Source organism: Odontomachus brunneus, unplaced genomic scaffold (genome assembly GCF_010583005.1).
Source record: "Odontomachus brunneus isolate Ranch 3 - 2012 unplaced genomic scaffold, Obru_v1 Obru_scaffold_022, whole genome shotgun sequence".
Taxonomy (NCBI): domain Eukaryota; kingdom Metazoa; phylum Arthropoda; class Insecta; order Hymenoptera; family Formicidae; genus Odontomachus; species Odontomachus brunneus.
Genome location: NW_022639472.1, coordinates 1678780 through 1705367, shown reverse-complemented (window position 1 = coordinate 1705367; position 26588 = coordinate 1678780). Strand labels below are relative to the sequence as shown.

Genomic DNA, 26588 nt, shown 5'->3' with positions numbered 1-26588 from the left:
CATCTTTTTTACATGGAATAACATGTTTGGTTGGATTAAACATATGTCCGGTGATATAAGAGATTCCGAATAAAATTATCAAAATTCTGCCCAATTCTGCAAGTTAACAAAATTTCTGGTTAATCAGAACTTGCAACTTTGTTCAAGTTAACCAGAAATCTCGTCAACTCGAACGGGCAACTTCCAATTTCTGATTCGTTCGTATTTCGCCAGACAATTAATCCAACAGATCTTTTTCTTTGTGCGTTACGTAATGGTTGACAAAAATTTCGAGAGCGACCCGACGCGCGATGGAAAGCTCGCCAGGAGAAGAGTAAACGGTAAATATTGTCACGTACAAATATCGTAGACAACGTCGAACGAGCGGATGTGTCCAGCTTTCGACAAGTTGGGACGATACACCACCCGCGGCAGACGATGTCTGTTTCGCGTCCTCTTTCTGGGCTGAGATCGCGACTCCACAATTCCGAGGACGCGTTCACCTCGGCAGATATGTTTGCGTCGTGGGTTCGAGTTCGATCGAAGCGTAACGGGCCGTTGTCTTGGATGCGGGTACCTGGGGTTGGGGAAGGCAAAGGGACAGAGAAGGTAGGAAGTAGGAGGTTCCTGCGAGGGACACCCCCTCACCAGCTGATTACGAACTCGGGTCACCGCCGCGCGATTAATCCATTAACACCCGATTATCTCGCGACGTGCGTAATGCTGAATGTTAAGTGGACGGTCGTTCTACATGGACACCGAAACAGTACTTGGGAACGTGAAACGTTAAAACATTATTATCCTTCCAACATTTCATTTAGATATTCGCTCCAATTTGCGTTAAGTTCTTACTTGCCCAAAGATATATTTCATTTAAATTGTACACTTTGGAAAATGTGTGTATATGGAGTATCGTGTTTGGCCGAAACAAAGCGCTCACTACCATGCCAAATAATGACTTATAAGTATCGTGTGATAGTTGTGATAGTATCGTCAAGATTTGAGTAATCGAACTGGTGCGACATCCCGCCCGACAATTGGGGAAGTCCAGATTCGACTTCTGACTGAGACGATATTTTTCGCAATTATAATTTAGTGCTATTCAAACACCTGCCATGTTTTTATCAAAATTTACTGTATTCCTTAGCAAGACTTACTGACAGTCTATAAAAACATGTAGTAAAACGGAAAAGAATTTTGATATAAAAGGAAAAGAAATTATAATATTTTCTCCGTGTAGCGATTAATCTTTCCACTTTTTTTTCTAGATAGACTTATTGCCAAATGTAGTTTTAGTGTCTCTTATGTTTTCAAAAGTGTAAATCAGAAGTGTAAGGCCCTTAATTAATAGTCCTTACTTGGAACTTGTCCCACGTGAGATGTTCCGATCTGAATTTGAAGTTAGATTTAAATTCTTTTCATTTGTATTATATAATATACGTGACATTATATTTGTAATCCAATTCACATTCGTGATCCAGTTGAAAAACTCACATCTAAGGGTATGTTTGAATATAGCTGTGGTTACTGCCAGTAAAAAAGATAAAGCTGGCAGCGCTGAGAATTACTGCTGCGTTTCGTTTTTCTCACCGGTGAATCAACTGTCAGTATATTATAAAAAATAAGAAAAGAATGTGTGTGAAATAAAATATACATTATAATTACAGAAAAATATATTTTATTTGACATTTAGTAGTTTATCTAGTAATCTCTCTAGCGATAATGTACAAGATATTTTATGCAATAATAATAAAAATGAAAGAAGAAAAGAACGGGAGTCTGTAAATAAATGTATGTAAATGTTTATAAAGAGTCAATTCTCTCAAAAATCGACGACCTGAACATATTATCAAAGTTACGCTCCCCTGAATATAATATTAATAAGATTTTACTCGTAGCTCACTATTTTTTAAAAAGTTATTAACAAAAAATAGTTACATAAACGAATACTAAAAATAATATTCGACATTATTGGAATGTTTATGAATAATCGAGCTCTTGGAGCTCGTTTATCTCTTGTGATACAGTTGAATTACTAGTGGGAGAAACAAAACGCAGCATCAGTAATTTTCAATGTTGCCAACTCAATTTTTCTACTGGCAGCAGTTGCGGCTATTTTCAAACACATCTTAACTCTAAATTCAAGTCTGAGTATCTCACCTGCGGCTTCAAGTAACGGCTGACTTAAGGGAAATATACTGAAGCAAGCTCTGGTGAAAACGCGCGAGTAATTTTGACTATTTCTGACGCAGATCTCCCGATATAACGGCAAGGAGGCATGGGCGAAGTCTTGGGCAACGGAGTCCGGGAGAGATCCGTTGTCACAGGGAGGAACCTTCGCTGATCGATTTCTCCGTGGGTTGAGAGGGGTTGCTATCGTCAATTAGGCACCCTCGAAGAGGAAGCAGCCGGCGATTGGTTAGCCACGGCCACTCCCAAAGGCGGTGCCTATCGACACACGGTGGCAACCGCGGTACTCTCGCGATCTGCCAGACACCAACCGTGCGCTCCATCCGGCTAGTTTGCACCGCGGCGAAGCTGTTTCAGTTCACGCAGCGACGTCGTGCCGCACGCATCGGCACGCACCGCACGCACCTGTTCGTCGCGAGGCGAGCGTCGAAATCGGCCCCGATTCCTCTCGTCGGGGCTAAAGCCACGTCGATGCGGGATACTCTCGGGTGAGCGCGTGAATTGGGAAATCTCGCGAAATTGAGCGGCCGAGACGGACAAGATGACAGACCCCGAGGAAACCGATTGTCACCCGTGACGTCGGCGACGGTCGAAATGTTCGCGGACCTCGATTTGCTCCGGTCAACTGCCTCTAGTTCGTAGTGAAGTGCCAGATCCCTCGTGCACCGCCGGTGACCGGAAGTTGCGCATTCCGCGGTTGTGATAAATCGCCGGGAGAGAACGTTCGCCAGTAATCGCGGATCGTCCGTCGTGTCTGACTACCGGAGCACCGAGACATCATTTACGAAACAGCGTCGACTATGGTGGTTCTGTAAGTATCCACGATCAAGTGTATATTTTCGTAAATCGAACACGAGGCGAGTAACGTCGACGTCAGTCGGCGCCCATTCTTTGGAGGGCCATGTAGTTCGTGATGGGTGCAAACCTTCGCTCCGAGAGTTTCCCAGAGACTCTCAATACTTACGAGTCATGTCACACTTAATATTCCAGGCAACACGAGATATGCTTCGCGAATTTTGACAGATGAAGGCGCCTACATCGTCGCAGACTCCGACATAAGTGAATCTGTCATATGAGCAATATAACGAGAAAATGTGTATATAATAAATTACAAGCTGATAATCGATAATGGCTGATTTTTAACCAACTTTCGATTTTAATTAACCTTCGAGTATTCAGCTCAAATCCCTCTTGTTTCGCTTAGTGCCGACATTTGGAGGAATACTACTTTCTTCATACACCCCGAGCGAGTCAGCATGTTTTGCGCACGTCATTAATTATAATTTAAATTATCGCGTATCTCCTACGATTGTTAGAACAATCCAATCAGTCAACCAGGCAGCCGGAAAATTAGCTCGCGCGAGACAAATTCAGCGGTCGATTCGATCGAGCGAGATGCAAAAATTTCGTTAGCTTTTGCACTTGGCATCGATTTCTCTTCCTCCAGGCAACAAGAGAGATTCAGCTAGTACCTAATCAATGGGCGTTCTGCGGGTCTCCCATTGGTGTGTGGGCGTTATCACGGGTCTGATTGGACGCTGGGTGTTCTAGAAACCCCTCGTTTACACATGCGCGCCTCATCGGGTCATGCACAACCATTCGTACGCGGGAGTTCGCGTACCTCGACACTCGCAAATTTGACCAAACACGCTTCCCATTTTGCTATTTCGATACCCCTGCGTATTGAGCAATGGCGTGCTCTCGAAGAAACGACAATCGAGAACGGAGATCTTTACTGGGAGATATTAGTCGGCGGCGGCGGTGGCTCTCTGAAGGCCCGACAATAGAAACACAAGAGCGTGTGAAGAGCTGTTCCGAGAGAAGCGTAGAAAATATTTCGAGTCGAGTAATTAAGCGACCGTCTCGTCCACGACTTCAACACGATTACGTGACGCGTCATTGATGCGACTCTCGTCAATGTAGATATGAATTCACGATGCGCGTAAATCAGCACAACGCAACGAAATAAAATATATATCTTAACAGATATTCCTAAAAAGAAAGAAAAAAATATCGAAAATATTCCCACCTACCCCATTATGATATCTTTATTGTCATTTAGTTTTTGTTCTTTTGATCCGACTGTGTCGCACTGTTGGTATTTGTCCCACCAAAGAGCAACGCCGAGTCTAGAACAGACCCTGGCAACGCTTTTAATTGCTCCACCGGTCGAGAGGTGGATAGATAGCCGGCGATTCCGGATCGGAGAGGAGAGGCGGCCGTCTCTTCGGTTCGTGAAAACCCGATTAAGGATGTACTGCCGCCTCGCCATTGATCACAGCCCAACACCTCGAAGACAGATTAAACGAATGTCCGCGGGTAAGACGATCCCCCTTTATCTCGAATCTCGAGAACGCTCTCTCCCGCTCTCTCCCGCTCCGTGGAACCCTTTGAACCCGCAGCCCCCTCCGCGAGCCCCGCGTGCTCGTGAATCCTTTTATGTCACGGTGGCCGAACGGAAGCTGACAGTTTATTCGGTATTAATCCAACGATATTACACGGGACAAGACAAAGTGACGTTTCGCATGTTCAAGCGCGTTCTCGCTTTCAGGAGAACGATCTCGCGTTTAGCGAGATCATTAGAGCAGCGCGGTGATTGTCGATATCGACCCAAACGATCTCGAGACTTCACCAACTAAAGGGCCATTTACAATGAGATTGGCGACAGGCAGTAAAACGTAAGTAATAAGCAAATTGACTAACCGCAGTCGATTATTCTTGTAATAATCGACTGTGGTTGATCCATTTGCTTATCGCCTACGTCTTACTGACTACTGCCAATCCCATTGTAGATGGACCTTTACGCGCGACGTCTTCAGGCAACTTCTGGGCTATCGCGATATCGCGAACCCATTGATACACCGTAAAGCTAATTATGCGGCACTAATTGTGAACGAATGTCGCGTGGTCATGCGGCGGCGACCCACGTGCTTCTCCAAACTTGGCCAAAGCAATTCTACGCGCGTCCTTCTGCCCCTCCCGCCGATCTTTCGCCTCCTCGCTCTCGGGATATGTTCCCGGAGTGGCGGCGCGCGGAATCGGCAAAAAGCCGGATTTACAAAAATCCAGCCCGACCGGTTTTCTTTCGTTCTATCGCGTCTCATTGAGCCTCGGCGTGTTTTGCCAAGCTTTTTACGCCATCTCCCAGCTGCCCCATTCTGCTATTCGAGATCGCGCACTCGAGACCTCGCGCTCGCAAACGAACCCATATCGCGCGATGTCGATGTAAGTGAAACGATCGGAAATTGGTTCATAATGTAAGCGGTTTTATCAGCGCATCGGCCAAGATGCCCTCTCAAGCAGTCGGAGCGAGACATGAGGATGATTGAATCCGGAAGAGCAGCGGCCGTCTTCGAATGAGGTCATGGAATAAAGATCGCGGAACATCCGGAAGATTTCGCGATACACGGTTGCAACTCGACAAATGAACATTTGTCTTGTGGCGCGTTTGCCAAAAAAAATACACGCAGTAAATATTGTAGGAAATGTTGCAGCAAAATGTTTGTAATCTTGGACTGTACGTGATTACTATGACGGAGATTACTGTATATTTGTTTAAAAGTATTATGCACGTTCGATCGTTTATTGCAAAATTATTGCAGTTATTCAAATATTTTTTATACCTTATATTTAGAAAAATAAAATTAATTGTCTCTACAGTAATTTGTATTTCATTATAGACGAGCTTTACAAAAGACATTGTAAAGAGAAATATAATTTTAAATATTATTCTAACTTTTGTTAATATCTCGATAATATGTAAAATAAAAATTGCAAATATCGCAGAATGGTATAGGACTTTTGTGTTCACCTTAATATATATTATGTCTTCACAAAAACTTTAAACTTAATACAGATTAAGGTGAACACAAAAGTCCTGTACCATTTTGCGATATTTGCAATTTTTATTTTACTTATTATCGAGATATTAAGAAAAAAATTAAAATATTTAAAATTATATTCCTCTTTACAATGTCTTTTGTAAAGCTCGTCTATAATGCAATACAAATTATAATAGAAGTAATTAATTTGATATTTCTATATTGTTCTAAAACATCCTGTAAATATTTTATAAAAATATGTATATGTGTAAGATATTTTATTTATTTTGGTCTTTCTAAATAACCGTGTATTTGAAAACTAAAACAAAACAAGAAAGTCCAGTATTTGATAAGTGTTTGGGAATTGGCATTTTTACCTTAATGATCCGTATATTGACAACTCGAAAAGTCACGTCGCGTTAACGACATTTATTTTTCTTCGCGCGATAAGCCCACGCGGAACTCGACACCCACGCCGTACCTTTTTTTCGAATCTTTGCTCGCGATCGACGCGAGTCAGATCGCTCGATTTATATTCAACGTGACTCCACGAGGATAATCGAAGCCGTCCCGCGATGGTTCACTATTCACACAGCTCACGAGACTCCGACAACGAAAGTATATAAAAAAGATTGCACCTGAACTCGCGCCGTATGACGCGTTGTTAATAATAGCAGCGAAATAAATGATCGCGCGGTGTGAAATGGCGATTCATTTTGTCATCAGTAATGTAGGTCATGTCTCAGAATCGTCTCGCTGGTCTACATGCTACTTTACATAATTCAGCAATTCGTAAGTCGATTGTGGAAATTTGTCGCGCGTAAGAAGAACCGTTTCTAATTAATCTCAAAGACGAAGGACGCGTGATTATCGAGGTTTCGCAAAGAATAGTCCTCCATAATGGAATTAAAAAATTAAAAAATACTATCTCGAAATGGTATCACGAAAAAAAGGAATATCTGAAAAATAAAAATATTTATTCGGTGGGCACTAATATTAATACTTTTTTAAATCTACACTGCTTTTTTAAATCTACACTACTTTTTTTAAATCTACACTACTTTTTTAAATCTACACATTCTTTTGTTTAAATAAATAGAATAAAAATTGCTCTCGTGAGAAATAGCGTTGTTTTAGAAAAATATATATTTTCTTATTCGAAAGAAATCTTTTCTCTCAATGGAAAAGTATATGCATATATTAGTGCAAGTAAATATATTATTGGTACCAATTGGTTAAGTATTTCTTATTTTTTAAGTACCTTTTCCCTTTGGGACATCCTGTATACAGATATATCTTTTAAAAAAGAAAGTTTAAATACCTATATTTAAAGACCACAACAATAAGAATGTCTGATTATCCGGACATCGGTACTTTTACTTGAAATGCTATTTTTTTCAAAAATTGAATTTACCATCAAAACGAAAATAATAGTGAGATTCAGAACAAAAATGTTATAACAGTTTGCAATTCCTATCAACTGTTAATCCATCTTGTAGTCAATTGGGAATAAAAAGCTTATTTTGCTCCCATATGTTGAATATGTTGTATACTTTTTCAGCTTTGATGAGATTTATCTACTCAGCAACTTCTTGCAATAAATGATTTTAGGTATTAATATTATACATTTTATGAGAAAGTAATGAATGAATGTTCTCATTTTTATACGAAGTAGCATAATTTCCCGGATGTCGTCGTGAGCGTAAATTCGTTCGCCGTGAAAAATCGATGACGAGAAACAAATATCAGCGGGTACAAAGTGCGGAGGTAGGCGTCCGGGTAACATAACTATCGGCGTCGTGTTTCCGAATGTCGGCACGGGCAGTAACTCGAATCAAAAGCTTAGGCGCGGGGGATTAACTCGTTTAGAGGCGCGAGATTAACTCCGCGAGTTAATCTCGCGGAAAGATCCGAACGTAGCGCGGCTAGTAACAGAAACGGACACGGACACCGAGAGGACAGAAACGAGCGGGTGGACGAGGGGAAGGGGAAATAAGAGAGAAATCGGGAGAGAGCTCGAGAGCCGAGAAGAGAACGACGCGACTGAGAGGCGAAGAGGGAAGCGGAAAGGGACGCAGACGGAACGAGAAATTTCTTCCTTTTCACAGTGCACCCTTCGTGATATTTTAGTGGCCTCGTCGCGGCGCGTATCTATCTTAATATCTGAAATTCTGAACGCACCCATACCACCGCGAGAAGGAGGAACGAGGACGTCCCCCTCTTCTCCCTCTCTCTCTCTCTCTTTCTTTCCGCTCTCTCCCTTTCCTCCCTTTCCTCTTCCCTCCATCTCTTTCTCTCTTTCTCTTGAACTTTTCGCCTCTTCCTCTCACGAATCACGGGGTTCCACGATGCACGCGTGTGCTCACGCGTGTGCGTACGTCTTCGACTCCGGACAATCTCGACGCAGCATCGTCCGCCGATGTATCATCTTACTTGGTGCTAAAGGCGATGACTTTATCACCGATCCGGGCAATCATTCACCTAAGCTGGCTCTCTTCTCCGTTCGCGGTATCCTCGTCCTACCATGCGTCTCTTCTCTCTTTCTCTCTCTCCCTTTCTCCCTCTTTCTTTCTTGTCCCCTCAGCTCGATTCCACACTCCTCGTTTTCACGGGGAAAGAGAAAGGAAGAGGAGAAGGAGACAGAAAAAGGTGTCGACGTAACGTATAGCACAAACGCGCCTCACGTGCCTGCCTCTCTTCGCTATGCATAACATCGAAAAAGAATGGCGGAATTATCACCTCTAACGTGGAACGCCGGGTAGAAGAGGATGCCGTCACCTCCACGCGGCGTGGCGATATCGCGAAAATGATTATCGAAATGTGAGACATACATGTTCGCGCTACCGAAATCACTTGTGGAATTATTGATTTAAATCGACCTATTATGATTCATCGGATGGAGATACCCCTTGCACGACTCGTGGTCATAATCGTCGGGAACACGAAACGTCTAAATATAATTCTGTACCTTTGAGAGAATTCACATCTCGTGGCAAAAAAGCAGAAAGACAGAAGCCAATCAAAAGTACTAGTCGACAATTTCCGCAGAATGTAACGCTTGCTACTAACGTGAGTTCTGATTGGTTTTTGCCTTTCTGCTTCTCTGTTAAAGTGTGCGAATACCCCCTTTAGCTGACAAAATGCGGACGCGAGCTCTGAGAAAGTTGTTCGAGCGCCGCGAAAGAAGCCATTCCGGCGACGCCGCGAATGATCGGCATTGAAAATCTAGGCAAAATATCTCAGGCGATAAAGGCTGTTTCGCGTCGAATCCGAAGGGCGCAGTTAAACGTACTTTACGCGATTGCCGGGCACCGTAATCGCCGGCAATTGGAAATCGCCGCGGCTCCTCGACAGTGATCGTGTCAGCGTGAAAGAGGTTCACGAGGTGGTCCGCGCCGTTGAGGACGGGACCTCCGGGCGATGAGGCGTTCTCGAGTAGGTGTTCCAGGCTCGTAAATGTCCAGCTGCGGGCGCGACTCGATAAAACCGACGGAAACGATGCGTGCGCGCACCTAACGCGTAACGCGAACAAGCACCGTAGGAATCGCGCGAATCCTTTCGTCCCGTTCCCGAGAAGCACGCGACAAGTAAATCCCGAGCAAGTAAATAAAAGGCCGTGCCCAAATTAATGGAATCGAGATGGTCAGGCCGCGCGCCCAACAGACTGAGACTGGGAACGCACAGGAAAAACCTAAGCAATAAGGGATTGTCTATGCGGTCGTAGTTACATTTTAAGGTCGTAGCAGTTTTATCTTCTTCTAGACTACACAAAGCTATAGCACAATCTTAATTGGTTTTTTGGCCAAAGTTCACATCTTATGTTTACCTTACACGGTTACAGCAATTCCTGTGCAAAAGCCTTTAGAGCTGTAGCACACTCTTTTCAACTTTACTATATTTTTAGTATTCTAATAATACATTGTCCGTATAGTCTATCTTACTAAGAAACGTAGCAGATTTCGCTAGAAATATAGCAAGTCTTTTAGTAGTACATTTCAGTTCCTAAAATATAAGTAGTACACATGATATGAAAGGATAGTGAATTATTGTAGAATATCGTTCTTCTCGGCTACCAAATCTTACAATAATTTTTACTATCAAATTCTTTTTAGTTACTCAATTTTAATGAATCTTACTTACATGGTCTCTTCAACTTGCCTCTAGCTAGAAAAACTCTGAAGCAATATCTGATTGGTTTTTTAGCTTAAGTTTACGTCTTATATTGACGATTATGGCAATTCGTGTGCAAAAGCCCTAAAAAGCTATCTACAAGCTATCTATGAGATTGACAGTAGCCAGTAAAACATTAACAGATGTAAACAGTATGCAAATTGACCAACCACAGTCGATTATTACAAGAATAATCGACTGTGGTTAGTCAATTTGTTTATGTTTTACTATCTATTGTCAATTCCATTGTAGGTGAATCTTAACCCTTTAAAACATAGAATCTCCAAAAATCGGATTCTAATAAAATATTCATGTTAGAATGACTATGTCTAGAATGATAACCCGAATCTTTTCTTTTGAAATTAATTTTTTCTATTTTCCTATTTTATTTTCTATTAACGGATAGAATACATCACTATACACAGGCTAAGCGGTTTCGTTGCGAGATTACTATGCTTGAAGCTATGATTTGGTTTTAATAGGTGATCTCACAATGAAATCACTATGTTCTAAAGAGTTAAGATCTAAGGCACGCAGAAAAACGTAAACAATAAGCAAATTGAAAAACTATAGTCGATGATTCATCTTACGGTTCAAGAACAATTGATTGATCAATTTTCTTACTGCTTATATTTTTCAACTCTTCTACTCTGAGACGCGATCAGACAGTTTGCGCGACGCCTTTCACGCAATAGGACCGCGGTGAAACAATTTTCACGAGACAATATATAGGAAAACCGTGTCAGAGCTGAATCCGCGTGAGAATTTCTCAATTACTCATTAATCACGTGTGAGTTCCTTTCAGCGATCGGGGTTCTGAAAAAGATCCGCTCACGTTGTGATATACGAGCGAGGGTTTTGCTGTGCACAGCTCGGTTAACTCGTCGGCGAGAGAAATTCTCGCATATCTGTAATGCCGCCACAGATCATAAGCGCAGGCTTTAATGTCAACGCGAGAAAGGCAGAAGCAGGTCCGCGAGCTGACGCGGCGAGATACACTTATAGGAGGATTTATGCGCGAGTGCTTCTTGCGCCGACTGGAGCGGGAAAACGTACGCGCGCTCCGCGAGATTAGCCGTATGTTCGTTCTTATTAATACGAAACGTTGCTGGGATGAATCAATCGAATGCCGGCGCTTTCGCACGATCGGCCGCTCTCGTCGATCGTTCTCTCGTTGGAAGTTCCACGCCGCTTAGCTTCGAATCCACGCGAGGAACTGACGTGGAAAATATCGCGCATTACGCGAATAAAAGCAAAGCAGGAGGATTTGTTTCTTTCGTAGGCTTAAGGCAAAAGTATCAATGCTCGGACACGTACTTAATCCTGGACGTTCTTATTATTTTAGTCTTTAGATACGAATATTTAAACTTTCGACACAGAATATGTATTCTATATATGCACATAATGTTTTAAAAGTTTAAATATTTGTATTTAAAGACAATGAGCACGTTTAGGATTAGGTAAGAGTACCAATGCCCGGGCACGCATCTAATCTTGGATATGTAACAACAAAAAGGAAAAGAATAAGGACAACTAAATTTAAGAAAGTAAAAGGTACATAAGCTACAATGAAACGTAAAAAGCTAAACTCAAAGCTCTTAATACTTAAACATTCAAATTAGAAGTCCTACAAGATCTTAACTTGACGTCTAATGTCCGTTTCTACCAACTTTGTTTGACTTAATCGGCTGGTTATTCCAACAGAATTGACCAATCGTATTTCTCTTTGTCAGAATTAACAAATGCGATTTGGTTAAGTTAACCAAAATTGGTAGAAACGGACATAAAAGAAAAAAGAGCTCGCTTTAGCATTCGTCCTCTATTTATATATGTTTTGAATCTGTGACTCGCATATTTTCAGTTTCCTTATTCTAATTCACACGATTTTGCAGAACTTCGGATTAAATTTTGCTCAGCAGTCCCAGATTTTAAGTTTTACTTACATGTATATCCAATAAATGTATATAAATTCTCTACGTGTTGGGAGTTTAAATATGTCGTATGTAAAGATCAAAATATAATAAGAACGTCTAGAACTAAGTAAGGTAAAAGTGCCAATACATATCTGGACGTTCTTGTTATTTTGGTCTTTAAATACGAATATTTAAACTTTCAACATAGAATATATGTATATGTATCTTCACAAAATATGTATACGTCCAATATTTCCTGTTTTCATCTTAAATATTTGCGTTTAAAGGCCAGCACAATAAGAATGTTCAGGATTAAGTACATGTCCGGATATTAGTACTTTTACTCTTTTAAAGTGAATCAGTCAAACATCACTGAATATACACTGATTTGTATACTGAGTATACACTGTTAAATATTGGAGGGTCAAATGTAAACCAATTTCTTGAGTTAAATAATATTTAGTTATTTTTAACTATCATGTGTGTCAAAATATACTATTTTAACACAAAACATGCGTTTAAAAAAACAACCACATCTAATCAACCCATTTAAAACAATTAAGTCATTTTTTACTAAAACAAAGGTTACATTAAATTGCACATAATAAAAAATAAACTAAATTTTAGTCAAATTTAATACATTTCTTAAGTTAAATTATTTAACTCCATTACATTAGTTAAATTAACGACATATTTAGTAGAAGCAGTGGCGACTTATAGAAATGGTTAAAAACAACTCAAATTGAATATAATTTGACACTACGGATTTAACAGTGTAGCACCGAAAGTGCTATATTTATAACTGATATCAGTGTCTATTCACTGATTCACTTTAAGAGAGTACTTTAATTCAAAATAAAAGAGGAAACGTAAAACGTGCTTTTGCCGTTACGAGCTATACCGATTGTCGATTAAAACGCAAACACATCGTTTGCGATTAATAGATCTGCCTGTCGTTTTATCGGATGTGTCACTTAGGTTAACGCGATGATAAACACGACGTGCGCAGGCACGGTCGACAAATCTCGTGAGTGGCTTTATCCCGGCTATCAAAGATCGATCTCCCGCGATCCGATCGCAATATATATGTAAGGATTCCGGAAAGACGCTGAACGTGCTCCGCGTCAGGCCACCCACGGGCTCCCATAAGTATGGCGCGAGGTACAGCCGGGCATGTACCATAAATCGGGATTTTATCTCGCAGCTGCCGTGCTCGTGGCACGACCATGGCGATTGCGTAACACTAAATTAGTCCTCGAATTCGATTCCAACGGGGACAAGTCCGCGACCTCAAGGCCGGCCCTTCGGCCAAATTCACTCGGCATCGATTCGCACGTTCGTGAAACACGGATCCACCGATTTGCCGGGTCGATCGCTGAAATCCGACTCTTTCCTTTTTTGCAGGAGTCGCGTGGGGTCGCCGACGATGTCAGCGACTGTCGCCGGCAACCAGCAACAGCAGCATCCTCATCAGGAGTGGGACATAAATGATTCTAACGTGCCGAGAGTAAGTTCCCGCCCGGTTCACTCCGACGAGCTCGTCGATCGCGACGCGAAGTGTCTCGCGCGGGAACATCGATGTTCCACATTCGCTCGTTTCTTTTCGCTTCTCTTCCTCGCGAGGCGAGCGTTTCGTCCGTCGAGGAATTTCATCGAGCCGCGTCCTTGCCAACGCCGATCTCGAGGACAGGATTTTGCTTCAGGTGGTGGAATACGATCCCTGGTGCGAATGGGCGGACGGACACGTGAGGAGAGTCTACGGGCCGGATTGCGAGGAAGCGAGAAAGCACGCCTCCGGTTGGGCGATGAGGAACACCAACAATCATAACGTGGCGATCCTGAAGAAGAGTTGCCTGGGCGTTCTGGTGTGCTCCCAGGAGTGCATACTACCCGGCGGTGGAAGGGTTCACCTCCGACCGGCGATCTGCGATAAGGTGAGCGAGGGGCATAACGGGACGATAAACATAAATCCTGACCCGATAATAAATGTAAATTGCGTCCGCCGCGATGCGGTCTCGCATTCTTGCCGCCTGCGCGACTTTCCGCGACGCGAAATTCCACGTGTTCGTCGCGAATCGTCGTGGTGTCTACCCGCGAGCACAATCCCGATCGGTCCGGTTCAATTCGGAAATCGACGCCCGATACCGAGTGGAGCTCAGCCATTTCGCATCTCCGACAGAAGAGACATGTTCTATATCGAGATGATTTTACGTTGAAAGAAATTATTCGATAAGAAATTAACAGATACTTCGGATCAAAATACCAATGAATTTTTGTATCCGATCGAAGAAAAATTCGATGAATATCAATTCATAATTTTTTTATTGATTTATCTGATAAAATGCCGTTATGATAAGAAATATTCGATTAATCGGATATTCTGAACAGATATAAAAATGATTTTTTATTAGAAATATCCGTTTGTTAATTTTTTATCGGATAATTTCTCAGTGTAGAAGATTTTGGAAGCTATCTAAATTTCGATTCAAAATGACGGTTTCAAAACGGCAGCCATGAAAAAGTTAAATACTGATATATTTCAAGTGTAAACTTATATGAACTTGAATTAGCTTTTTTCTCATCATGCTAGTTACAAATAGAATGTAAGAAATTCAAAAGAGAATTTTAGGCGTTTTTAGGAAGCACGCGGGTATCGTACGATTCAATGCTTTTTTCTTGCTGAATTAAAAAAAAATCACATTTTACATGTTTAAAAATCTCGATTCCTATTAGTCAGTTCTAAAGTGACTTTCTGAAGATAGAAGATAGAAGAGTTTGAAAAAAGATAGGTGGGAGCGTCCCACTATGACTCAAAGGGTAAGCACCGATATGTAGCCGATGGATACACCGAAAGCGATCCACGATTCTCGCATCTAAGACCAGGCGTTTCGATTTTGTTCGCAGGCGAGGAAGAAGCAACAGGGTAAACCGTGTCCCAACAGACAGTGCACCGGCCGCCTCGAGATACTGTCGTGTCGCGGACACTGCGGCTATCCCGTGACGCACTTCTGGCGGCACACCGAACACGCGATCTTTTTCCAAGCTAAGGGCCAACACGATCATCCGCGACCGGAGGCTAAGTCTACGTCGGAGGCGAGAAGGAGCGTGGGTGCCGGCAGAAGAGTCAGAGGGCTGGCGGTCCTCTTGACGAGGGAGGCCGCTTTGGGCACCAAAGTAATTCGCTACTTCATATTTCCCGATCGCGCAATAAAATCTCGAAATGGAAATTATCGTTATTGCGCTTGTATTCTGTCGAATATCATCGTAACAATAATTATCTCGCTTTCAAAAGCTTCAATTTGTAACACTCCTACTGTGCTTACTAGCAATTGGAGTAACACAATGTACATTTAATGATAATCAAATAATTGAGATGTAACACGAGAAACTCACCACAACGAAGGGATCCTGCAAATCAAATCCTACATTACTTTCTGTTTCACTTTTGACTGCACTTTCGGTTTCATGTTCCTGCGACAAATGAAAAAACGCGAATTTAACGAATGAGTTATAATACCTTGGGCACCAGGATAATTCGATTACATTGTAAATCCAAATTACTTATTTTGTCTAAATTTCTTTTACGCGTTTCTTACCATTTTAAACTACGTCCTTTAAACTTTGAACGAATCAAATTATAATTTACACGTCTTAAGTGTGTCAACTGACGTAATTTAAAGTCACAAGAAACATGTAGAAAAAACTTCGGCCAAATTACACGCTTATGTGTTTAAAAATAATACATTTAGATTTGCAGTATGTGTATCTTGGGCAACAAAGCAATTTGCAACTTCATAACTTCCCGTCGCGTAGTAAAATCCCGAAATAATTATTTATAGAAAATTTATCGGAATTCTAAACTAGATTCCCCGAATACCAACGATATCTCTTTGACTATGTTGGCGTAATAATTATCTCGCTTTTTAACTTGTAATATTTTCATATATGCTTATGGATAGTTAAATCTAATCTACAATGTGCTCTTTGCGTTCTGTTTCTTGTCCTCTGTCTTTTTCTGGCTTAAGCCTAAACTACCATATGCTTTTTACGTTCTGTTTCTTGTCTTCTATCTTTTTCTGGCTTAAAGCTTAAGATTTGAGTCAGAAAGAGATAAAGAGAAAGAAGCAGGAAGCATATTATAGATCAGGCTTTAAGGTTTGAATTAGAAAAAGATAAAGAAACAGAAAGCAAAGAACACATTGTAGATCAAGCTTTAGAGTAACACGAGATGCATTTTTTTTCTTACCACTGAGTACTTGAAATGTAATATGAGAAACTTACTACAACAAAAAGATCCTGAAAATCAAGTCCTGTTTTACTTTCTGCTTCATCTTTAGCTGCATCTTCAATTTCATGTTCCTGCCACAAGTAAAAAAAACACAAATTTAACGAACAAATAGCAAGGTAATGCCTTGTTGACACCAAAATAATTCAACTTGGACATTAAAGTAATTCGCAACTCCAAAATTTTCGATCACCTAGTAAAGTCTACTATAATCGTTAATTACAATAGATTATAATAAATTAACTATTCGTATAAGATTTATCGCGTTTGAAAGTCAAATATATTCTCTGAATATTAACGATGTCTTTTTCATGAACTATCAGTTAGTCGACATAATAATTCTCATTTTTTGATTGCTAATATTCATATGTGCTTATTTATACTTAAAACAACACGATGAACTTTATATGAAATAAAAGTACTTTGACACTAATAATACTGGTACTTAACCCTGGATGTTCTTATTGATTTGCTACATTAAAATACGAATATTCAAACTTTCATTGTAGAGAATATAATTATAATGTTATTATACGGCAAAGGTTAATACATAAAGTATAAAATTAAAAATGTTACACACAAACAATGTTGCTAGTATCTAGATACATTTATTAATCACAGTAGATATATTTATCTAAATACAGTAGATACATTTATCTAATTACAATATTTAGGTTCCTTTTGTGTATCTTTATCTATAACTAGTTAGATTTTTTATTTCAATAACTGTATCTATAACTAATTTAATTTTACTTTGTATCTGTATCTAAAACATTTTAGAGGTAAAATGAATTTTACAAGGTAAAATGAAATTAGTTACAGATACAGTCATTGAAATGGAAAATCTGACTAGTTACAGATAACGATACACAAAAATATCTAGACATTGTAATTAGATACATGTATTAATTGTAATTAAATAAATATATCTCTACTGTAATTAATAAATGTATTTACATTACAACACTGGTTACAAGCTATTATAGTGACAATTAAAAAACAGTGTCGTTGAATTTACCTTAACACAACTCCACCTAGAAAAAACTCTAGCTTCATCATATATGTTATCTCTGATTTACCAAGTGGTTGGTAGAAAATAAAAATTTCATATTTTGCTTAGTTTTATAAATAATAACCTACGTAATATTTTTAACTTTACAACTTATATACTGTGTATATATATATATATATATATATATATATATATATATATATATATATATTCTACATTAAAAGTTTAATTTTTCATATTTAAAAACCAAAACACAATGTCCAGAATTAGGTACCAATGTTATTGGCGTCCAGGCGTTAGAAGTTTCTTGCCTTAACTAAATAAGATTGAGATGTAATACGAGAGACTCACCACAACGAAAAGATCCTTCAAATCAAGTCCTGTTATATATTTACCTCCCGCTTTACTCCCGGCTGCATCTTCGGTTTCACATTCCTGCGGTAAAATTTAAAAAAAATATACGAATTTAACGAACGAACCACAGTAAATGTGCATCTTGTTGCAGTTAATGTCGCTGAGAGGAACTAAAAGACCGAGCACGGACACACTCGAGCAGCCACCGAGAGCGACGCAGCCGCCACCATTGATCTCCGACAAAGGTTATTATTCTACACGTTATTGACACGTTCGTTCAAAACACGCGAAGCTGTGTTTACAAGCGCGTGCGGGATGCACTCGTGTGCACAATCATTCCTCCGTTAATCACGAGGTGGCGCCAGCGATCAACGACGAGGCTTATCGACAAAAGTATATTAGGAGATATTTTGTCCTTTTCTCTGATAGCATCTTATTGTCATCTCACTGATCTCAATTAACCTAGCTACCTAAATGGAGGCCTTGTTCTAAACGTAAATGTCTGTTATTAATACATCACGAGAAGACAATCGGTCTTCCGGCATTTACTTCGAATCTAAAGTTCAATCTCTATAATGTGCATTCTTTGCATCCTCTTTCTTGTTCTGTCTTTTTCTGGCTTAAGGCTGAGTCAGAAAGAAATAAGGAGAGAGAAACAGGAAGCAACACAAAGAACACATTGTAGATCAAGCTCGATACACAATCGTCGCAAATGCAGTACAACATCGCAACAATTGCTTGATACTCACAAACCATTTCCTCGACGGGTCGAAAGTACAGGACACACTGGTTTTCTCTCTCCGACCCGCTTTAACCGGACAAACGCGCCAAGACTCACTCAACGATTCGTTTCGGGAGGCAGTCATTCCCGACAAGTATTCGACGGTATCTTGTTGCGACGAGCACGGGAGGCTCACTTTTGACAGTTCTGGTGACAACGATAAATCACTTGCGGAAAATATAAAATTGCCTGTCGACCACATCTTTCAGCCATCTTCCATTCCGGAAACTGACTGAACTTGGCCGCAGATACTTGAATGAGAAATTCTCGATTTGCACACGCACAGCGCCATCGGCCGCTATATGAGGTGCACTTCTCGATGACTTCTTAGGGCCGGTTTTTCAACTAAGTTAAACTAGATAGATTTAGATAGTTTAAACTTAGATTTCAACTTAAACTCTGTTTAAACAAAGCAAACGCATTATTAGAATAGAGTTTAAACTTGAATCCAAGTTTAAACTGCTATTGAAAAATCGGCCCTTAGAGTGCGTTCCACTTAACTCTCGTATCGATCGCGGTATCATTTTATTCTTGTTTCTCACTTAGAGTTCCATTTCAAAACGTTCTTTCCGAGGAAAATTTTTACTCTTAAATCTATAGTGTATGTAACGTGAACTATAGATTTAAGAGTAAAATTTTCCTCGAAAAAGATGTTTTGGAATACAACCTAGGTTGCAAACATCTTTTTCGAGGAAAATTTTACTCTTAAATCTATCACGTTACATATACTATAGATTTAAGAGTAAAATTTTCCTCGGAAAGGACGTTTTGGAATGCAACCTAGATGTTAAACAAAAATAGGACGACGCCGCGATCGACGTGATTTCACTCTTAAGCCCGGTTGCATTTCAAAATGCTCTTTTTGAGGAAAATTTCATTCAATAAGTATATGTAACGCGTCAGTGTCGACTAAAATTTCCTTACCATAATTCATAATGATTCGTTTATAAAGTTTTAAGAAATTTTGTGATATAATATAATACTCAAAACTGTCTTAGGGCCGGTTTTTCAATAGCAGTTTAAACTTGGATTCAAGTTTAAACTCTATTCTAACAATGCATTTGTTTTGTTTAAACATAGTTTAAGTTGAAATCTAAGTTTAAACTATCTTTGAAAAACCGGTCCTTTACCTTTGAGCGACAAATTGAAATCATAAGACATAAACAACAAATGAGGTTATTATATATAACTCTAATATTTTTTAAGTTTATATTTTTCTTCTATATATTAAAATTTATATTAAGAGATGAATAAAAAGTAATTTAACAAGAACAAAGTTTTTTATTGTAAAAATACTTTTTCAATGTAGTGTTTGATCTTGACATATCAGAACGTTTCAATAGATTGCATAGAAAAATAATATTGAATAGATTCATCGCTGGCCTCACTTTGTCGTTTAAAAGTTAATATTTAAAATATGAAAATAAATAATTTTTAACACTTGGTCGGAAATGCATAACAGAAAATACGTTCACGATGTTCTTCGACGTGCTTGCAGTTTTATGATCGTATTCACCATCATCGAAATACAACTTGACCTAACTTTGGAAATATGAAAAAGAACATAATTAAAAACGAAGCAAATGCGTACTCCCCTACTTGACGACACGAACATTTCGTTTTATTGATTTATTTATCCACGATCTATCGCATATTTATGCCGTGCCAAATATTAGGGTTATATATAACCTCACTTGTTGCTTATGTTTTATTTAGTAAAGAAAAGAAAAGAAAAGAAAATGAAAAGAAAAAATAAGTAACTTTCCCTCTTGATGCCGCTCTTAGGATATTCGTGCTCCTGCCCGCCCTTCGAGTGCATGTGCTCGCTGCAGACGAACGTACCGTCGTATCCGCAGTCCCATCATCACCAAACGACGGTGTACTCTCAACAATTGCCGCCCGCGGACGGACCTTACTGGCTGCAGGACGTACCGGCGCAGGAGAACACCGTCGCATATTGCCTGCCGAATCAGGTGCCACAGGAAGCATCATACGGCGACTTCCCGCCTTTCGCGGGCGATCTCTTTCAGCCGGAGGAAATTTTCCAACTGGATCAACCGCTGAGGCCAGATTTCCCGAATCCTCAAGACGTAGCGGCTCGCTCGCCGCCTACTTTGCTCGACCTCGGCAGCGGCACCATCAAGTACGAGGTGAAACAACAGAACCAAGATCAAGCTTACTGGAATCAGTTCCTCAGCGAGGACTCCAGCAGCAGTCATTTGAGCCTGCCTGCTCAGGACGAGAGGCTACAATTCCCCGGCTTCGAGCCCGAAAAGGACTCCAACAGCATACCGCCCAGAAGGACGATGCATCATTATGTCCAAGAGAAGGATCACGGTCAGGGTCATCCTGTGAATGACGCGCTGCATTATCAGAGTTACTTCCGACCGCAGAATCAGAAGGGCTTCGTCGACGGCAACTCGAAGAGCGAGCACGAGCAGCAGTCTTACTGGCCGCAAGATCAGCAAGACAATCGGCTGCACTTTCCAGGTTTCGAGGTGAAAGAGGAAGACCTGCTGCCGTCTCGCAGGGAAGTCGATTGTTACAACAATAGAAACGGTTGTCAGACTTCACTGACCGGCAGAACGGAGTACAATAATCTCTACCAGAGACCAAAAAGCGAGGATACGCAAGAGGCGGTACGTGGCAGTCGCAGTCCCGAAGATAGACCGTATCCCTTTGATGGGTATCATCATCAGATGTTCGATCACGGCGACGGCAAAACTCAGCCGCACAGCCGCGTCGCTCATCATCAAAACACTACCAGAATGAATCTGGACGATAGACTTCAGGCTTACGACAGCCACGAGGCCACAGAGACCGCGGACAGGCTTTTCCACGGATCCGGCGCGATGGAAACGCCGACAGTTCAGTCGCAGAACAGTCAAGAACCGTTCTTCTACCCGAACAACGAGCGCTGCCACTACACCTGCGAGATCCTGGACCGCTTGCCGCAAATGATGAACAACGTTCCGGGAGCGACGGCTCACGGGACGAACGTCAACAATTACGGCGAGCAGGTCGCCGCCGATCTGGACTTGCCACCCTTTGTCGATTACACGCTAGTCGGGATGCTGTGCAGTTCCGCGGACGAGGAGGCAGCATCGAGCCTGTTGCCAGCGGGATGCTCGCAGGACTCACACAGCTACGTTCCTCATCATTAGAATACATTCCACACCGTCGCTACACTCTACTCATTTGTATTATATCATATAAATAAATATAAGATAGTTGCACGCTGTCTCTTTGAGAGTCAATCGATCGGTTCATTCATTCATTCGTGTCAAATTAATCCTGTTCCTCTGATGCCCGTTTCTACCAATTTTGTTTAACTTAACTGGTCATTCCAACGGAATTAACCAACCGCATTTCTCGTTAGACAAAACTGATAAATACGATTAGTCCATTTCGTTGAAATAACTAACTGGTTTAGTTAATGAAAGATGGTGGGAAAGGGAATGAGTCGCGCCTATATGAGTCGTGACTCATATACTATTTGAAAATAAAAAATTGTTTTATGGCAAAATTGATGGAAAACATCAACATTAGAAGCACACTAAGATAGACTCATAGTCCGTATTTATATCTCAGCTATATTTATAGAGCTATATTTATAGAGTTTTATATTATATTTAAAATCGTCTTATTTATCTTCAAATGCTATACAAATCGTTGCACTGGTCCGATAGTGCATGACCGACTTTCTGCCCATGTGCAAAATAGGTATCACTGCGCATGCGCAAGAATCCGAATAGAATGCTACGATGGACCTAACATTATAAATGCTATTGGGCTATTGGTAGCTTTGGGCTATTGGAAAATTTTTTTCAAGATTCTGAGCGTGTTACTGATAGAGTAGAGGGACATTAAGGCACGTTGTCATCCAAGAGACGATGCAGAGCGAAATACGCACACTTCACGTCATTTTTGTTAATACACCTTTGCAAATGCGAAGATTTCTTTAAGCTACTTTAAAAAATTATCTCAGGCTTAACTAACTCGGCTTAATAAATTAGCGAAAATTCAAAACACTTCGTTTCGAATCTCGGCTTAATAATTTAGCGGAAACACAAAACACATCGGTTCGAATCTCGGCTTAGTAATTTAGCGGAGTCTCAAAACACATCGGTTCGAATCTCGGCTTAATGGTTCAGCGGAATCTCAAAACACTCGGATCCGAATCTTGGTTTAATAATTTAGCGGGAAATTAAAACATTTCGGTTCGGGTTTCGACTTGATAATTTAATTTGTTGTCTTCAATTTGTCGAAATTTGATTTGTCGTCTTGTCAACAACAAACGTGTATGCATAAGAAAATATCTCCGAAGAGACATTATATCGTATATAATACGACATAACAAGTTATAAATTATATTAATCAAATAGTATATATAGAGCATACTTAGGGTATATATAAAACATATATAGAGCATAAAAAAGCATATATAACATATATAGAGCATATAAATATGACATGTTGAAATATATCAGTTTAATGTATCATCAAGAAATAATCCGACGAGAAGAAAGCCTGCCGAGTCAAAATTTCAATTGGCCATTGTTATGCAAGAATGATCCAATTCAAAAAATTATAAGCTTTTATCAATTGGTACTCCATTCACATCTTTTTGAAGCAAAGAAGAAAAATGTAAGTCTTATAGATGCTTGAAATTAAGAATCAATTCTTTTTATTTTTTACCAGTCGCGTCTTTTTTTAAGGATTGAACTAGTCAGTACTCTTAAAGAAATGGAAATGTTTGACTCGTTGAACTATTGCGAAAATCTCAGAGCTAAATTCTTTGGTTGGATCATTCTAACATAACTCCGGTGAATTGCAAATTCCAATTCTTACTTTACTTCTCGTTGGACCCAATGCGATTTACGTCTACGTGCATGCAATCTACGTAAGTGACGCTTTGTATCTACTATATGAGCGTCTAAATTGAGCGCTCACCATTGCGCGTCGTCCCACGGTGTCCAGGGTCCACCAGCCACCCTGTCACTGCACCTGACACTGCAATGGCCTTTGCGTCCCACGTCGCCTGTAATTCACTCCCGACCGCGGTAATCTAACGGAAATTTCACGAAAAATCCCGTCTCTCTGGGGGGATACACTCCGAGTTGCAAATTGTGTATGAAATATCACTGCGTCTTCGAGGAAATATCGACCTTTCGATAAACAACGAATTCAGCAACGATCTGATCGAGTTCTATCGCTTTGATACACGCGCAACGTGAATTGCTTACGAAGAAAACAGAATCCGCGAGCGAAGGGAACACGTGACGCGAATCGAAGACCAATCTCGCGAAATAATCTGTGCGAGATTCTAACATACGACGCGAAGTATCCCTAATATGACGTTTCGATGTTGCAGCGTAGTAGGCTGCAATACAGCTCCGCAATACTTTTGCGAAAACAATTCCGCAATACTTTTGCGGATAACAGCTCCGCAATATTTTTGCGAAGACAATTCCGCAATACTTTTGCGGATAAAACTCCGCAATATTTTTGCGAAGTTTGCTCGCGAGGCTTCCGTGAATGAAAAATCGAAAACTGTGAAAATAGTGGCGATAGAGAAAAGATTTATTCCGAATTTACGCGGGAAAATGTTATCGTTATCGCGTGAGACGTCTGTCTCCTCAACGAACCTGAAATTCGCGAAAATCTTTTCCCGCAATATTTCTGCGAAGTTTGCTCGTGACATTCCGCAATTTCAATTCAGCAAAATTTGCAAATCTATCAAATTAATAATCGCAAATGCGAATGAAAAATCAAAAACTGTGAAAATACCAACGATAGAAAAAAGATCTATTTAAAGTTTACGTAAGAAAATTTTATCGCGTGAGACGTCTATCTCCTCAACGAACCTGAAATATTCGCGAAAACCCGCGATATTTTTGCGAAAACAATTCCGCAATATTTTTGCAAATAACAGCTCCGCAATACTTTTGCGAAGACAATTCCGCAATATTTTTCCGGATAGCAGCTCCGCAATATTTTTGCAAAGACAATTCCGCAATACTTTTGCGGATAACAGCTCTACAATATTTCTGCAAAGTTCGCTCTCGACTCTTCCGCAAATACGAATCGGTTAAATTCTCAAATTTATCAAAACATATAATCGAAAACGCGGGAGTGAATGAAAAATCAAGAACTGTGAAAATTGCGACAATAGAAATAAAGATTCTATTCAAAATTCACGCGAAAAAAAATATTACCGCGTGAGGCGCCTAGTGTTCAATGGAATTCGTCGCGCGCGACGAAATAAACAAACAACTGCTCGCATACTATTTGTATACATCGCGTTTCTTGCGAGGGATCAACGCTCGCTAATATTATCTATTGTCCCGTGTTAGAAAGTTCTAAGTAAAAAATTGAAACTTGGAAATTTTCCGACAATCGTAAAATTAATTTTGCGAGCAGTTTAAGTAATCACGTTATATCGCTTCACAAGCGCCGTACGATATCGAATTTTATTTAATGGCAAACTCTGTACTTTACGAAATGCAAGCTTACGCGAGAGAGAAAATTGAAAAAATTAACGACCGGCGGAATATCTATCGAGGCGGGTGATGTGATTGCACATTTTTTGTAGCGCAATTTCTGTGGCGCAATCTCTGCGCATTGGTGCACTGATCGAGACATTTGAAAGATCGCATTCAATAAAACTGAATAATTGTACAAAATTTTGAATACAGAGCATATACTCGACACTTTAATAGCAATTGGGAAAAAAATATTTGAAAATTTGCCAAATTTATGTAAAAATGCATTATTACTAATATTATTATTTGTAAAAGCGATTTTTTAAATGTTTCGAGCAATATGTTTTATTGGACGGCACATACACATACTATACCACAGCAAAATAAATCGCATTGATTTATAAACATGCATTACATGGAAAGACTTTTTGTCTTTCTATTACCAATTTATTTTCTTATTTGACTCACCGATCCGCCGATCAGGGCAGCCACATTATGCTTTCGTTTCTGGAACAAAAAAAATGTTTCGCCGATTAGATTCGTGCATAGATATCGGTTTGAGTAAAAAAATTTGAAATATTAAAAAAAAATAAGCGCGCGATATTTTTCATGCTGGGGGAGTTTCGGAATGCATTCACATTTAGAATATTTTATTTTCCTTTTTCTTGATTCACAAAAATTTTCTCGTTTCACAAAAATTTCTTAATTAAAACAAATCAACATTTTTCAAGTGGTGATGTTACTCAGGAAAAATTATCCCCGCGTGTAATTACAACTTAACGCGATCTTTGACTCGGTTCAAATTATCACGATTTCGAGCAAGAGAATTATCAATCTTATTGGATTTCTAATGACAAATGTTAATTAAGGAAACTAACCTTCGAGCTAACCCCGCTTGTCCGAGCCGGATCCTCCGGCGCAGCAGCTCCTAAGAGTCGGCTGGTCGTCTGCTTCGTCTCTGCAACAGAAAGCAGATTTAATTTAATATTATACACGACAATGGAGGCATTAAAGAATCCATTGATTCCAAACAAGAGAATTTCCAATTTTATCGGATTTTTAATTACGAATTCAAATAAATGAAACTCACCTTCGCTCCAACTTTGCCAGAGCCGGAACCTCCAGCGCAGCATCCCTTTAGAGTCGAGTGCTCGTCGAGGAAATTATCGTAACGGCACGCTCAAATTGCTTCCCAATACGCAATAAAAATAATTAAATGACAAGCGAATAAAGAAGTAATACTACTTGAGTAATAAATGGAAGATGATATTATTTGATCGGTATTGAGGAACTCGACCGCGACGTTTCTTTATCTAACAAGTGAAAAAATAAATAAAACGCAGTAATTATCTGTCACTGTAAAGTCCGCAACATCTGCTTGCGTGAGGAGTACACGTCTTAATTTATCTTAATTATCGCGAAGTCGAAACACGGTATTAAAAATCGGCACGGAGTAATATAGAAAATAACGCGGTACTTCCGCGACGCGCTCGCCTCGGCGGCTGATAGCGTTGTGGCATGACTCCCGAGCACGTGCTCACGCATGCGTGTTTACCCAACCGGCCGCGCGTCTCCCCCCCCCCCCCCCCCCCCCCCCG

General features: G+C 40.2%; 2 protein-coding genes across 3 annotated transcripts in view; one reads left to right on the top strand and one right to left on the bottom strand.

The window, feature by feature from the left end:
• LOC116842217 (meiotic recombination protein SPO11) overlaps positions 1-18722 on the bottom strand; it is a 70869-nt gene extending 52147 nt beyond the window's left edge. Inside the window, exons 1-4 of the mRNA XM_032811094.1 lie at positions 18474-18722; positions 17722-17805; positions 16355-16432; positions 15467-15544 (exon numbers count right to left, since the gene is read on the bottom strand). Coding sequence (XP_032666985.1) covers positions 15467-15544; positions 16355-16432; positions 17722-17805; positions 18474-18707 — 474 coding nt within the window. The 5' untranslated portion in view covers positions 18708-18722. The remainder of the gene's footprint in view (positions 1-15466; positions 15545-16354; positions 16433-17721; positions 17806-18473) is intronic.
• LOC116842216 (transcription factor glial cells missing-like) lies at positions 2496-21762 on the top strand. Of its 2 annotated transcripts, XM_032811092.1 has the most exons (6): positions 2496-2980; positions 13478-13580; positions 13777-14007; positions 14978-15247; positions 17876-17969; positions 20291-21762. In XM_032811092.1, exons 1-6 carry the CDS (start codon positions 2970-2972, stop codon positions 21667-21669), a joined length of 2088 nt encoding a protein of 695 aa, XP_032666983.1. In that variant the 5' UTR covers positions 2496-2969; the 3' UTR covers positions 21670-21762. The 2 variants fall into 2 exon arrangements, with proteins under 2 accessions (XP_032666983.1, XP_032666984.1); XM_032811093.1 differs by lacking the exons at positions 2496-2980; positions 13478-13580; positions 13777-14007 and adding an exon at positions 14483-14890.
• Positions 21763-26588: the final 4826 nt, after the last annotated feature.